The sequence below is a fragment of the Pempheris klunzingeri genome, chromosome 6, assembly GCF_042242105.1.
Source record: "Pempheris klunzingeri isolate RE-2024b chromosome 6, fPemKlu1.hap1, whole genome shotgun sequence".
NCBI classification, from domain to species: Eukaryota; Metazoa; Chordata; class Actinopteri; order Acropomatiformes; family Pempheridae; genus Pempheris; species Pempheris klunzingeri.
This window is the reverse complement of record NC_092017.1, coordinates 298,827-311,957: the sequence shown is the minus strand read 5'-3', so window position 1 is coordinate 311,957 and position 13,131 is coordinate 298,827. Positions and strand designations below refer to the sequence as shown.

Genomic DNA, 13,131 nt, shown 5'->3' with positions numbered 1-13,131 from the left:
TACATTACATTACATTACATTACATTATATTATATTATATTATATTATATTATATTATATTATATTATATTACATTACATTACATTACATTACGTTATATTATATTACATTATATTATATTATATTATATTATATTATATTATATTATATTATATTATATTATAATATATTGTATTATATTATATTATATTATATTGTATTAAAACCTTTTAACCCTCCATGAGCCTCCCCCAGCTGACAGCATCATGAGGTTTTCCACCGGAAACGCTCTCCTCTTCCCGGAAAGGGAAATGTCACCAAAATGAGGTGGTGTTTTTTGAACATTTGGCAGAAAACAACACTCCTGTGTACTTGCCCTTCCTGCTCGGGAGGACTGGAAGAAGAGGTCCGTGTTTCAAGCCGCAGCTCTTAGGATCTTCACACGGTGAGTGTGTGAGTTAAACGGGGGGTGGGGGGGCGCGAGCCGCCGCCGCCGCCTGGCTCGCGTTAACGTCGTGTTGTTGCACAGCTGAGCGGACACGAGCGGACACAAGCGGCCACAAGCGGCCATGCCCTCGGTCACAGGGCTGCTCCTGAGGCAGCTGCTCCTGAGGCAGCTGCTCCGTCCTCTATGTGTGGACTCTGCCAAGCGGGTGAGTGAGTGCAGTGAGAAATGTCCAACACTGGACGCAGAATTAAAAACTGCGCAGCACCGTCAAGTCAGGTGCGGGAGTTTCCTTCCTTCCTTCCTTCCTTCCTTCCTTCGGGAGAAGCTAAAGCTAGCTGCTAGCTGTTAGTGAACGGTAGCCGGACTTTGGAAAGATCTGGAAAATGTCACGTCTTATGTTGCCTAGCTTAAACTTTAGCTCTGTCTTCCTCAATAAATCCACTGTCCATGTCCAAAGTGTGGAGTCTCTGCCCAACAAAGGTTGTATTTATTTATTTATTTGTTTGTTTTTTACATAAAGTAAAACCTAAGCTACATCAGAGCATAACTGAACAGACCGGGAAAGACGACCTGCTGGAACAGTGTGAAACACAAATACATGAAGAACTCGGTTAAACACAGTTACAGTGTGTGAATGAATGAGTGGCCCCACATCTGACAGTGTGGCTCAGGACAGCAGGACGGCTCATAATGTGGTTTAACAGGACAGGGAAGCAGAAAAGCTGCTGTGCTTGGTTGTGTTAGACTTCCCCCTGAAGTCTGATCCCTGTGTGTGACCTCCAGGTCCCTCCAGCTGGCTGATTCCTTTAGATCGGAGGGATCTACTGGGGGGGGGGTCATTTCCTTTTTAAGATTAACACAAATGTGTTTTGTGACTCGTAATCTGTCGGAAAACATAATGTCTTCTCTGCATTTAACTAAAGCGAGTCGCCCACAGAGAGTGTTGTAAAGTTAGTGTGACTTCTGAGGGAAATGCAAGTCAGCACTTCCTCCTCTTCCTTGTGTGTGTGTGTCTGTGTGTCTGTCTGTGTGTGTGTGTGTGTGTCTGTCTGTGTGTCTGTGTCTGTGTCTGTGTGTGTGTGTGTGTGTGTGTGTGTCTGTGTGTGTGTGTGTGTGTGTGTGTCTGTGTGTGTGTGTGTGTGTCTGTGTGTGTGTGTGTGTGTGTCTGTGTGTCTGTCTGTGTGTCTGTCTGTCTGTGTGTCTGTGTCTGTGTCTGTGTGTGTCTGTGTCTGTGTGTGTGTGTGTGTGTGTGTGTGTCTGTCTGTGTGTGTGTGTGTGTGTGTGTGTCTGTGTGTGTGTGTGTGTGTGTCTCTGTGTGTGTGTGTGTGTGTCTGTGTGTCTGTCTGTGTGTCTGTCTGTCTGTGTGTCTGTGTGTGTGTCTGTCTGTGTGTGTGTGTGTGTCTGTGTGTGTCTGTGTGTGTGTGTGTGTGTGTGTGTCTGTGTGTGTCTGTGTGTGTCTGTGTGTGTGTGTGTGTGTGTGTGTGTGTGTGTGTGTGTGCTCACTGAGGAATGCTGTGTCAGACCTGAGTGACTCTGGGAGTGAAACATTTCCAACATGTTGATAGCTTTATGAGACATCAGTGTGTCCTGTGTCTGTCCCCTGACATACGCTCTCCAGCTGGACTGTAAAGTTTCAACACCGACTGTCAGGAAACGACAGTGTTGGTGTTTGACTGATGCTCTTGTCGTCGTGTCTTTTTAAAGAACGGACGGTCTCCCAACAAGACGACAGCGTGTACAGAGTACTCCCCTCTGAACGGTTTGCTTTATAACAAATCAGCTGGTGTGGTCTCCTCAGGTCTGCCTTCAGATAAAAGTGGTGTTGGGAAAACCTCCGTAGCGTGCACCGCCCTGCCTCTTTGAGCCCTCAGGTTCTCTGCAGCATGAGGGGTAGTGTTTTCTTACTAGTTCTGTTTCTCCCTCACGTTTACTCTGCCTGAAGAACTGCGTTCTCAGTTTTCCTGCCCGCATCTGTACTGTGGAGGAACGCAAAGCATCGTCCAAATAATGGAAAATATTGCTGTAAAAGGTGTATTGAAACACAACAAAATGCACGATAGAGCGTTATATGAAACAATATGTGTTTGTTTTTTTTACCATCACACGATGTCACATCACGCTGCCCTGTTGGGCTTCGCTACAACAATGATGCTCATTCTGGGTGCCTCAGTATCCCCCGGGGCTCTGCACCTCCTGCTTTTATTTCATTTCAGTCCATTTGTCAGTCCAGAGCTGGACAAACAGCTGATGTAGAACCTTCTCTTCCAGGTCATAGATTTTCTTTACAGTCAATTACTGTGATCTGTTCCACATGTCTGTGGCCTCTGCCTTTGCTAGCGTGTTGTCTAATAAGAGAAGTGTATTATTGTGTTACATAAAAGTCTTGCTGCTGCACCTTTTAAACATCCGAGTACGCCAAGCAGCTGCCTCCACTGACTGAATCTTGTCCTCCTTCTAAGGTGCTTCAGAGAGGCATGAATGACTTTGCAGTTCTCAACACAGGGCGGAAGATGCCCCTCCTCGGCCTGGGCACGTGGAAGAGTGAGCCAGGAAAGGTACAGGCTGCACTGGTTTGTTGTTTTGAACAGTTTCAATAAAAAGGCTTGTTAATATGATGGCTGCCTTCCAGATGGATGCCATGAAAAAGGCAGCACTGCACTCTGCCTTCTGTCTCTGCCTGTTCAGTTCTATGTCCCCTCGTCCTCCAAAATGCAGAAATATATCTGGAATTTCAGACATTAAAGCTGCACCAATCAATATGTGTTTATTGACAAGGAGTCAAATGACTGTGTGTAAAGTGAGAAGTGTTGCTCACAGCAATGAACCCACTGAGAATCATCACTAGACTGCAGCTCTGTCAGCGCTACAGAGCATTTTAGCCTCTTGTAACGTTTATCGTTTTTAGTTCAGTCCTTCATTGTCAGGGCAAAAGATGCAAAAGATGGAATGTAAACTCACTGAACATAATGTGTAGCGAGTGATGACCTAGCCAATTGATGGCAGGGATCGGTGCAGCCTTTCAGCTCAGTGTTGAACAGTCCCGTCTTGCCACAGGTGAAACAAGCCGTTACATGGGCCCTGGAGGATGGGTATCGCCACATCGACTGTGCAGCCATCTATGGCAATGAGGTTGAGATCGGGGAAGCCCTGCAGGAGACACTCGGCACAGGCAAGGTAAAACTACACCAAACTGTAAACCTGTTCCATGATATAAAATAACAATTTTTCGTTCAGGGATGATAGAGTTCACTAATTTCTCAGCCAGATGCTGTCAGGTTTCACCGTCCAGCCAGGGCTTTATTGGCTCTATTGTCCTGAAATTCCAAGACGCCTACAATCCGTCCATTAAAAACTGTATCTGGCATGCTGTCTGTGCACCAGGCCCTGAGACGAGAGGACGTGTTCATCACATCCAAGCTGTGGAACACCCGGCATCACCCGGAGGACGTGGAGCCGGCCCTCCTCAAGACCCTGAAGGACTTGAAGCTGGAGTACCTGGACCTCTACCTCATCCACTGGCCCTACGCCTTCCAGTGAGCGCAGCTCCACCAAGGTCTAATAATGAGATGATTGGCTCGTTATCCAGAGAAAACCACCTCTTGTTTTCCGGAGATGACGAGCGAATTAACGTGTAGCCAGAAGAACGTAATCCTGAGATAACGATGCAGCTAAAGGGCAGCGTCAGTATTTTTAAAGCTATTTTTTGTACAAAAAGTGTTGGAACTGGTCCATCAGATCACCTCTTCCACAAACCGGGATACAATGGCTGCAATGTCATCCTTTAGGGAAACTGCCCCCATTGGAAGCTTAAGTGTTTGTTTTTGCCACTGACAGGTTCAGATTGTTACTCGAAGTGTCTGACAACATTATGGAAAGGATCCCAAGAGAGAGACAGCAGTAAGATCCTTTTTCATCAACCACAAACAGCCGGTATGTTGTGTGTTACACAAATATGGTGGTGGATCCAAAGTATCCCTTTAAAACACTCTTCTGCAAGGTAAAATTATTATGTCAATGGAGTCTGATGGATTTAAATCAAACAATATTACTGGCTGTTTGATCTTCCAGGTCTCTCTCTGTAGGGATCCTTTCCATGATGCTGTCACACACTTAGAATAACACTCTGAGCCTGTCAGTGGATCAGACAAGCTCTTTTAGTGGACCTACTGTGATCAGGTGCACTCGCCCCAAAGGATTACATTACAGCTCATTTTGTGGTTGCTGGCTGAGGCGATCTACTGAACCAAGTCAAAAATCTTTTGTGCCTACTAGTGATTTCAAATCCAAAATATGTACAAATGGGGCCCAGTTTAAAAATACCAAAGTTACCCTATTTTAACAATGGGATTTAGAAATGGCCTTTTTTTGTCAAAGGATAAATTGTTAAACATAAAAGAAATTGGAGTTGTGATGCTACATTCATCTCCCAACCTTTCTACTCTGATCTAAAGCAGAAGTACAGTTCCACAGCAGTCTGGCCTTGCTGTCTCTGATCTCTTTTGAATGTCTAAATCTAAATCTTTGTGTCTCCCAGACGGGGAGATGTTCCTTTCCCCAAGAAGGAGGACGGGACCCTGCTGTACGACGACATAGACTACAAGCTGACCTGGGCTGCCATGGAGAAGCTGGTGGAGAAGGGCCTCGTCAGATCCATCGGCCTGTCCAACTTTAACAGTAGGCAGATCGATGACATCCTGGGTGTGGCCAGCATCAAGCCCACTGTCCTGCAGGTACGGCCTGTCTGTGATGATGAAAGAGTTTATTGTAACTGTTTTACATGGTTTAGTGTGTGTGTGTGTGTGTTTGAGGTCAAATGACACTGGTATGTCTTCGTTTTGGTCGGGCAGGTGGAGGGCCACCCCTATCTGGCCCAGGTAGAGCTCCTGGCCCACTGCCGGGACCGGGGCCTGGTGATGACGGCCTACAGCCCCCTGGGCTCTCCTGACCGGGCCTGGAAACATCCAGACGAACCTGTTCTGCTGGAGGAGCCTGTGATCACCACCCTCGCTGAGAAGTATAAAAAGTCGCCTGCCCAGATTATCCTGAGGTGATTTTCCTCTTCAGTTCACTGATCAGATTGTTTCCCACAGTGCAAGTATAATGAATAAAATAAGTTTTCCGTGGTGCTGTGGATCAGAGGGATCAGTTTGCAGTGATAGTTGTTGGCCACTGGGGGGCAGTCCAACAAGCTGTACACACAGCAGCTTTGAAAGGCTGTTTCCAGCACCGCCAGCTAGAGCTGATTAGTAGTAACATGGCTACAATTAGCACTCGTGTGGCCGAGGAGCTTTCAACACCAGTCTGTTGTGTTTGCAGGTGGCAGACACAACGAGGAGTGGTAACAATCCCCAAGAGTGTGACGGAGTCCCGCATCAAGGAAAACCTTCAGGTGGAGTCAACTTTAAGTCAAAACCATGAGTGTATTTTTCCAGATGGGCCAATTAATGATGCCATTAAATACCTTTTTTGCCTGCAGGCACTTCAGACCTAATTATGCAAGAAAAAAAAAAAGGCATGCACATGTGTATTACATGATGTGACCCAAGTGTGCTGTGTGTTTGCCAAGTGTTGACATCATTTTGTTCGTTGTCAGGTGTTTGACTTTACCCTTGAAGCAGAGGAAATGAAAAGTGTCACAGCGCTGAACAAAGGCTGGCGCTACATTGTACCAATGATCCAAGTGAGTAGGCTTTATGTACCGCATCTCTCATGGCTTGGATTGATGGAGTTATCCTTTACTTTTTCAGTCTACTGGTCTAAATTCAGTGTTCAGGCTAGTCCTGCTCATAGTAATGGGCAGTTACATGCACTAAGCTTGGTGTGGATGTCACAGGTGGATGGAGAACGTGTTCCCAGGGATGCAGGACATCCTCACTACCCCTTCAACGACCCCTACTGACGACTCCCACTACAAGCTCAATCTGTGCCTTCAACACCCCCACACCACATCACCCCCCCACATCACTAGTAAATGTTCCTGAATCCTGGCTTTGGAATTTGTCTTAGATCATGTCAAGTCCTGCACTTATCATTAGAATATTCCAAGTTAGTGTTGGTAACGAGGACTGGGAAGTCTGGTGACTGTATACATTCTGTACGTGTTATTTTTTAAATAAACATTTTGTTACTTCACCTGCAGGCGTCTTTCTTTAAGAAGCTGGTTATTTCTGAAGGAGCTCCTGAGCAACAGTGCAGTGTCGTACACTGGGAGGATGTTACTGAAACTAACTGTTTACAGGTAATTCCTCTCGGAACAGAAAAGCATTACAGCAGAATGACAGTGAAGGTGTAACACAGTCTGTTGTTACTTCCTCTTCATGCACCAGTGACAGAAGCGATGCTGTACACCATCACCGACAGGACTGAGGTCCCCTCATTCAAATCACAATGAATTTACAAAACCACCCTTACACCTCGTGATTTTAAATCTTCAAACTGATGTATGACACGGTTGCACTTGTACAAAAAGCATTCATATCTTCATGACATGTCCTGTGACTGATAACAGATGCCATGATTCTTCCTGTAGTAGAAAAATATTTAATTATGTACAGAGCTTTAGCAAGGCGGACATGGTGGCTGTCTGTGTGTTCCACACGTGGGCTCAGTGATCACATATGATGGTGGTCTCTCATCTGCTGCAGCACCTCCTCTAAGGCCTCCTCCATTGTCAGCCTGGGGGGTCTGTGCTTGCGAATGTACTGTGGAAAGAATGAAGAGATGTGTGTGTGTGAATTATCTACAAGTTTCAGAAAATTAAACTTTGCACAGGAAGCCACCAACTACTCAAGTATGTAATTGTGTGTGTGTGTGTGTGTGTGTGAGGGTGTCAAGTTGAATTTAAGCCTTTTTAAAACCACAGTTCAATTTAAGGCCAAATTTGCGATTAAATAAAGTGATACAAATACACATGCTGTCAGTTTAAAAGTCTAAGTACAGCAAAATGACAAGAACTGAGTTATATTTCAATTAAAGAACATTTGTCCAAGTACGTTAGTGTAAGAAAATACATTTGTCCTGAATGATATTTGTGAGAGAGAGAGAGAGAGAGAAAGAGAAAATGCTTCACCTCCTTGGTGTCCTCCAGTGTGGTGTATCTGTAGTTTGGTGGTTCCAGGCTCTGCACCAGGCTGGAGTGAAGATGTCGGTTGCTTTCGATGAAGCGCCTCGTCATGGCAAGTTGCTGTTTCAGCATTTCGTTGAGTGCAAATACAGCTGGATTGAAGGTGCTGAGAGCTGGAGGAGGGACGGACACACACACACATATTAAACCTGAAGGATCAGGAGCATGGCTTTAGCACTCCCAAACGCAAAGTACACTAACTGAGTCCATGGCAAATGAAGGACTACTAGCACCACTATTGGAAGATGAAAAGAAGGAAATGAGTCTGTGCTAACCTAAGCTAACCACCCCCTGGCTCTAGCCTTGTATCTAGCAAAAAGATGAATCAATCTCATCTAACTATTAGTAAATCTAACGGTGTACTTCCCAAAATATCAGATGACCCACAGCTAGCTTCAGTCACTGAACTCTTTGCCCCTGGGTTTGATTTCAAGGGGAGAGGTGCATTTGTATTGATCTCCTCTGCTGTGCCTGCAAAGCACTACACTTATCCCAGCTCATCACCAATAACATGGTTTTCTCACTCTATCACATTTCTAATCACATACACATTTTAGCTCTCTCTTCTCAATGGTTTAAATGTTGTAAGCCTTATAGTGTGCCCCTCCGTCTTCAATTAATGGGGTTCTTTAACTAACTAGTAAAACTGCCTCCATGAATGTCTTGTTTTTAATGGAAACGTTTAGTATCACATCACAGTACAAGTTTCTATTCCATAAATATCCTTCCATTAATCCACAAATATCATTATGTCAGTAACCAGGGAGAAGCCCAGAAAAGCAGCACTGTACAGGTATAATATTTGGAGATGTCCCCTCAGCTGGCTCTACCACAGCGGTCAGAGTGCGACTCACCTGAAAGTTAGCATCATCCTTGAACAAATCCTACTACTCTCCAAACTATCCAGCTACCATCTGGACCCTGGTGCAGGCTAAAACCGCTTTCTATCCCAGATTTGGCCTTGGCAGAAGTAGGCTCTCACAGTTCTAGTCTTGTATTTTTGTTTTTCTTACCTTCCACCACTTCTGCACTGAGAGTATGAGTGACAGCTGGGCTGGGACGCATGTAGGCCAAGCCCACAGCAGGATCCACAGTAGACGTGCCTGCAGAGGGAGGAAGGCCAGACATGAGAAACAGAAACATGTGCCATTGTCAAATGAAGCCCCGCACATCTTAAGTTTTAAATTCCATGCACAGCAGACTAACCGGCAGGCCCAGTGTACGTTAGTGGATCAGGCTGAGTCTGTACCGCTGCCTCTTTGAAAACCTTTCTGGTTGAAGCACGCCTCCGGCTGTCGTGTGACACAGAAGACCTGCTCCTGCTGACAGTCCGACTGCCGTCTGAGGTCAGTGAGGTGTAGGAGCGGCTCGTGTCAGAGAAAGAGCTTGAGTAATCATCTTCTGTCCTCCCACAGGACACGTCTGGATCCGAAGCCTCCTCTCTGACCTCCGAGACCTCCTCTTCATCTCCACGTCCGAGCAAGTGCTCTGAAACCTGGCTGGCGCTGCCATCTGGTTCAGTCCTGCTCTCACTCTCAAAGTCACTTTGGTAGTCCGGCGCCTCCTTCTGCTGCTGCTGCTCTTCCTTCTTCTTCGGTCCGAGCAGCTGTTGGTGTCTGCTGGGGGGTGCAGAAACAGGGGCGCTGTGTTTGGCCTCTCTCTGTTTCAGCAGCAGAAGAAAGTCATCAGTCTAAGGAGGCCTTCGGGGGACTGGACAGGGGATTTACTGCAGTGCATCAGAATCCGACTGGTATCATTCTGAAATGATCTCCCCCATATAATAATTCAAGTGCAGTCAAATCTACAATTTAATAGCAAGTCAATAACAATCAGATCAAATAAGGTTGCATGATCTAAATACGGCCGTCTGATTTTGTTTTTCGAGTACATGGCTGGTTCCTGTGGGAGTAAAATGTCAAAGTCAGCCACGATAGCTCTTAAATTCTGTTTTTACAACCGTGGCCTTATTTTCATAGGTTTAGCCATCATTTATCACTCCATGTTACAACAGTCAGTTTAACCACTTTGGTGAGGCAAAGGTTCACTTTACTACTCTCTTCTTACCAGACTGTTGTCTACATCTGCTACAACTGCTTTGCCTTCTGCTTAAATGCTGACCTATGCATGGAACATTTGAGATGTGCACAGTGTCTTTTTTCCAGTGCAGCTGATGATTGTAACAGACCTTTCGGGTTTGCTCATTTTTGGTTTCACTTTTAGACAATAACTTAAAGCTGCACTACTATATGATGGCCAGAATGACATCACAGTCTCCTTTAAACTGTATTAGCCTAAATCTGAACAGCATTACGTGTTACGCACAACTAATATATAACTTTACTTTATTCCACCGTACTTAATTAACTTCTGTCATCACCCACCTCCTCTCCTGGTGTCACTCCGGGGTCAGCAGGGACAAGGTCGTCTAGTGTCATGACATTTATCTTGAAGTCTGCAACAACACCAGATCATGGCAGGATTTGATAAATGATAGTGTGTATCCACAGAGCTGTCACCATCACATTATTTAGTGTGCTACTACTACTATTAGTGCAGAGTGTATCAAATAAAACACCTGGTGAGCAAAATGTAAAAATGAATGTTATTCTGTGCTTCATCAGGGATAACATGGCTGCGTGTTTAAAAGTGGTGAGTGCCCTTCTCTGTGTTTATTGTGCCTACAGAGGGGTGGTTTCTGTACCTTGCTGTCCACCTAGGATGCATGAGATGAGAAGTGAAGAACATGATTAATGAACAAAAACATCAGGTTTCCTCTCTTGCATACACAATGACAGGCTGAGTCTTTAGACTTCAGTAAGTCTTTAGAACAAGAACTGTGAGACACTGGCGTAACGGCACACAGAGGGGAACACTGTTGCTTTCCCGCAGTACGTGATGCCCCGATGAAGCTCTCTCACCTTCAGACAAAACAGAACTCATCTCACTGTGGGGATCTTCAGAGCCGGGCCCGACGGGGAAGAGCTCCTCCAGAGAGAGCACCTGAGCGCGGCCTGACGTGGAGGACAGGGAGCGCTGTGGACTCTCCGTCCTGCAAGGGGAGTCTACTCCCCCCGAAGGAGAGGGAGAGACACGAGGAGGAGAGGGGGACGAGGAGAGCACAGAGGGGCTGAAGTGGGCCTGAGCCTGGCCGGTGAATCGAAAAGGAGAACCGCGGCGAGGAGAGGCAGGAGAGCGAGGCGATGCTGAGGCGGGGAACGGCGGGGGAGGGACAGGAGGTGAAGGGGGTGTGGGGAGGTCCTTCTGACTGTTTCGGCTCAACATCTGTGAGGGAGGAAAGCGTCATCTGTTAACCACAGGGTTTCTGCACAAGTTTAACTGAAGGCTTTTTAAGAAATATAATACCTGTTTTACAATGACAATGATCATTACAGCCAAAGAATGATGGAAAACTAGGAAGGATGTGGCGTGGAATTATTGACCATGATATCACATCATTTCAGTACTTTCCAACAATATTTTTGAATGATTTAAATCAACACAACCAGCCTATCTGGGTAGATAGACTCCACTGATTTATTACCTCAGTAAATACTTACTAACTAATTACTAACCCTTATTTCTGAATCAGAAATTGATGAAATTGTGTAAAACATTTTCTTTTTCAGAGTTGGCATTAGCCTGGTGCATCCTTAAGAGACATGTAGTGGCTAAAGGGAGTGAATACCAAGCAATAGCAGCACAGGGTCTAAAGTTGAAAGGTACCTTGACTGCTGTTCTTCTGGAGGAGGGTCTCCTTGGTATCAAGAAGCTGTTGTCCATTGAGTCCAGCGAGTCTCCAAGTAGTTTCTTCATGTCCTCTTCATCACTTTCCAGACTCACACCACTCGCTGCCTTCGTCTCCAAACCCATCAAAGAGACCACAGCACCAGCAGCTCTGGACCTGGACCTGGACCTGGACCTGACACCATCGTCTGGGCCTTTAGGAGACCCAGGGGTGTTACTATTGTCAACAGCTGCAGCTGTCTTGTTCTTGAGGAAGCGTTTCCCCTTCAGGCTCTGGTCACTGCTGGACTGTGCTGAGACTTGCACAGGGGCCTCCAGGGACTGGGCCGCTGGTGGTGGAGAGATTTCCAAGTCTGATGTTAGATTCTCGGCAGGTTTTGGCACCTGTTCCTGAGCCTGCTTGCGGCTGCGGATGCGGCTCTCAATTTGAGCAAGTCTACTCAAAGCAGCGGTCTGGGAGCCTCGCTGGGAAGACGGCACGTACCTGAGCAGAGGGGGTGGGAGGGTTGAATGAAGAGAAACAGCAGAGGTGACTTTTTAGAAATGTCGGTCAGGCGGAAGAAAACGTTTCACTTTCTCCTAATCTAACGCTAAATGAATTATAACACATTTGTTTCTCAGACACAGTCAGACCTGTTCCTGGGTTCGGGCCCCTGCTGCGTTTGGCTCCTGCTGACTGGTGACTGGCCGCTGCTGGCTGCAGTTGGCGGAGCCTTCTTCAAGAACCTGCTTCCTCCTCCGCCCAGAGAGCTCTGAGGTCTGAGGTCCTGGCCGAAGGAAACAAGGAGAGCTCAGACAGCATCGCAAAAAGTGGAAGCTCGCTGTGGGTCATGTGTGTCCTTTCTAAAGGTGTCCTGAGCCACAGACCATCAGTTAGCCGGATCTTCTGATATGGTTTACCTTGGTATGTTCCCCCTCTCTCCCCTGGGTGTTCACAGCAGCAGCAGGGCCCCTGGTGTCGGCTCCATGTCCAGGAGCCGAGCTGACCGAGGACAGGTCACTCAGATCTGACAATAAAGTGTGTGCATTTGGGGGAGCAGCACCCTAAAGAAAAGTAAAGAAGCGTTTCCACTATTGCACCACTTTACAGAACAACATCCCAGTTCCCTGAAAGGCGTTGAAGGAGACTCACTGCATGCTCCGGTGTTTGGGCTGTGGAGCCCCGGACGGCCTCGGCGCCTCCCCTGCCGCTCCTCTTGCCGCACAGCAGTGCCTGAGCCCGGTCCAGAGCGGCGCTTCGACCGCCTTGTTTCCACATGTCTCAACTGGCGCTCTTCTAGTTGCTGTCTAGCTTAATATTATTATTTAACACACGTCGGTATATGATATCACATGTTTACACGCCATATAACCGCAGCTAAGTCAGTTTGGGACTGGTTCATCCTGCGTTGGAGACAGTGGCGTCAGCGCTAGCTAGCTAGCTAGCTGGAGGCTACACAGCTGTTTGCTAGCTGAAGGTGCACTTTGAAATAAGTGCGTCATACTTGCATTTCACTTCATAACCGCCTGCAGTCTTACATCAATTAGCCAACACAAATCCACCCATAATGTAGCCAACTTCTGCCTCCTTACAGCATGGCTACCCTCTGCATGGCGTCCCCCGTCTCCATGGAAAAGCTTCCCTGCTCTTCTTCTTCGTCTTCTACTTCTTCTTCGGGGTTTTACGGCAGTTGGCGTCCTTACCGTCGCTTTACTGCCCCCCTCCGGAAGGGGTCTTCCTCAGTGTGACTCTCCCCCTCACACACACTGATGAGCTTCTTACTTGTCTTACCTGTCTGTCCCATCTGTGTATTTATTACCTTCTCTTCTTCAGATGTTTTATCATCATTGAGAGTGT

The 13,131-nt window shown here is 46.6% G+C and overlaps 2 protein-coding genes across 4 annotated transcripts; one reads left to right on the top strand and one right to left on the bottom strand.

The window, feature by feature from the left end:
• The first annotated feature begins 280 nt into the window (after nucleotides 1-280).
• akr1a1b (aldo-keto reductase family 1, member A1b (aldehyde reductase)) lies at nucleotides 281-6,559 on the top strand. Of its 3 annotated transcripts, none has more exons than XM_070832911.1 (9): nucleotides 281-424; nucleotides 2,896-2,982; nucleotides 3,482-3,601; nucleotides 3,809-3,960; nucleotides 4,962-5,157; nucleotides 5,275-5,474; nucleotides 5,744-5,816; nucleotides 6,021-6,107; nucleotides 6,261-6,559. In XM_070832911.1, exons 2-9 carry the CDS (start codon nucleotides 2,902-2,904, stop codon nucleotides 6,324-6,326), a joined length of 975 nt encoding a protein of 324 aa, XP_070689012.1. In that variant the 5' UTR covers nucleotides 281-424; nucleotides 2,896-2,901; the 3' UTR covers nucleotides 6,327-6,559. The 3 variants fall into 3 exon arrangements, with proteins under 3 accessions (XP_070689012.1, XP_070689010.1, XP_070689011.1); XM_070832909.1 differs by having other exon boundaries at nucleotides 2,887-2,982; XM_070832910.1 differs by lacking the exon at nucleotides 281-424 and adding an exon at nucleotides 583-632 and having other exon boundaries at nucleotides 2,887-2,982.
• Nucleotides 6,560-6,724: 165 nt separating this feature from the next.
• On the bottom strand, nucleotides 6,725-12,628 carry c6h19orf44 (chromosome 6 C19orf44 homolog). Its single transcript, XM_070832097.1, has 10 exons — nucleotides 12,427-12,628; nucleotides 12,195-12,338; nucleotides 11,928-12,061; nucleotides 11,274-11,778; nucleotides 10,469-10,832; nucleotides 9,932-10,002; nucleotides 8,757-9,210; nucleotides 8,564-8,653; nucleotides 7,497-7,663; nucleotides 6,725-7,128 (listed from the first exon to the last, which is right to left on the bottom strand). The coding sequence occupies exons 1-10, from the start codon at nucleotides 12,550-12,552 to the stop codon at nucleotides 7,039-7,041; spliced, it is 2,145 nt and encodes a 714-aa protein (XP_070688198.1). The 5' UTR covers nucleotides 12,553-12,628; the 3' UTR covers nucleotides 6,725-7,038.
• Nucleotides 12,629-13,131: the final 503 nt, after the last annotated feature.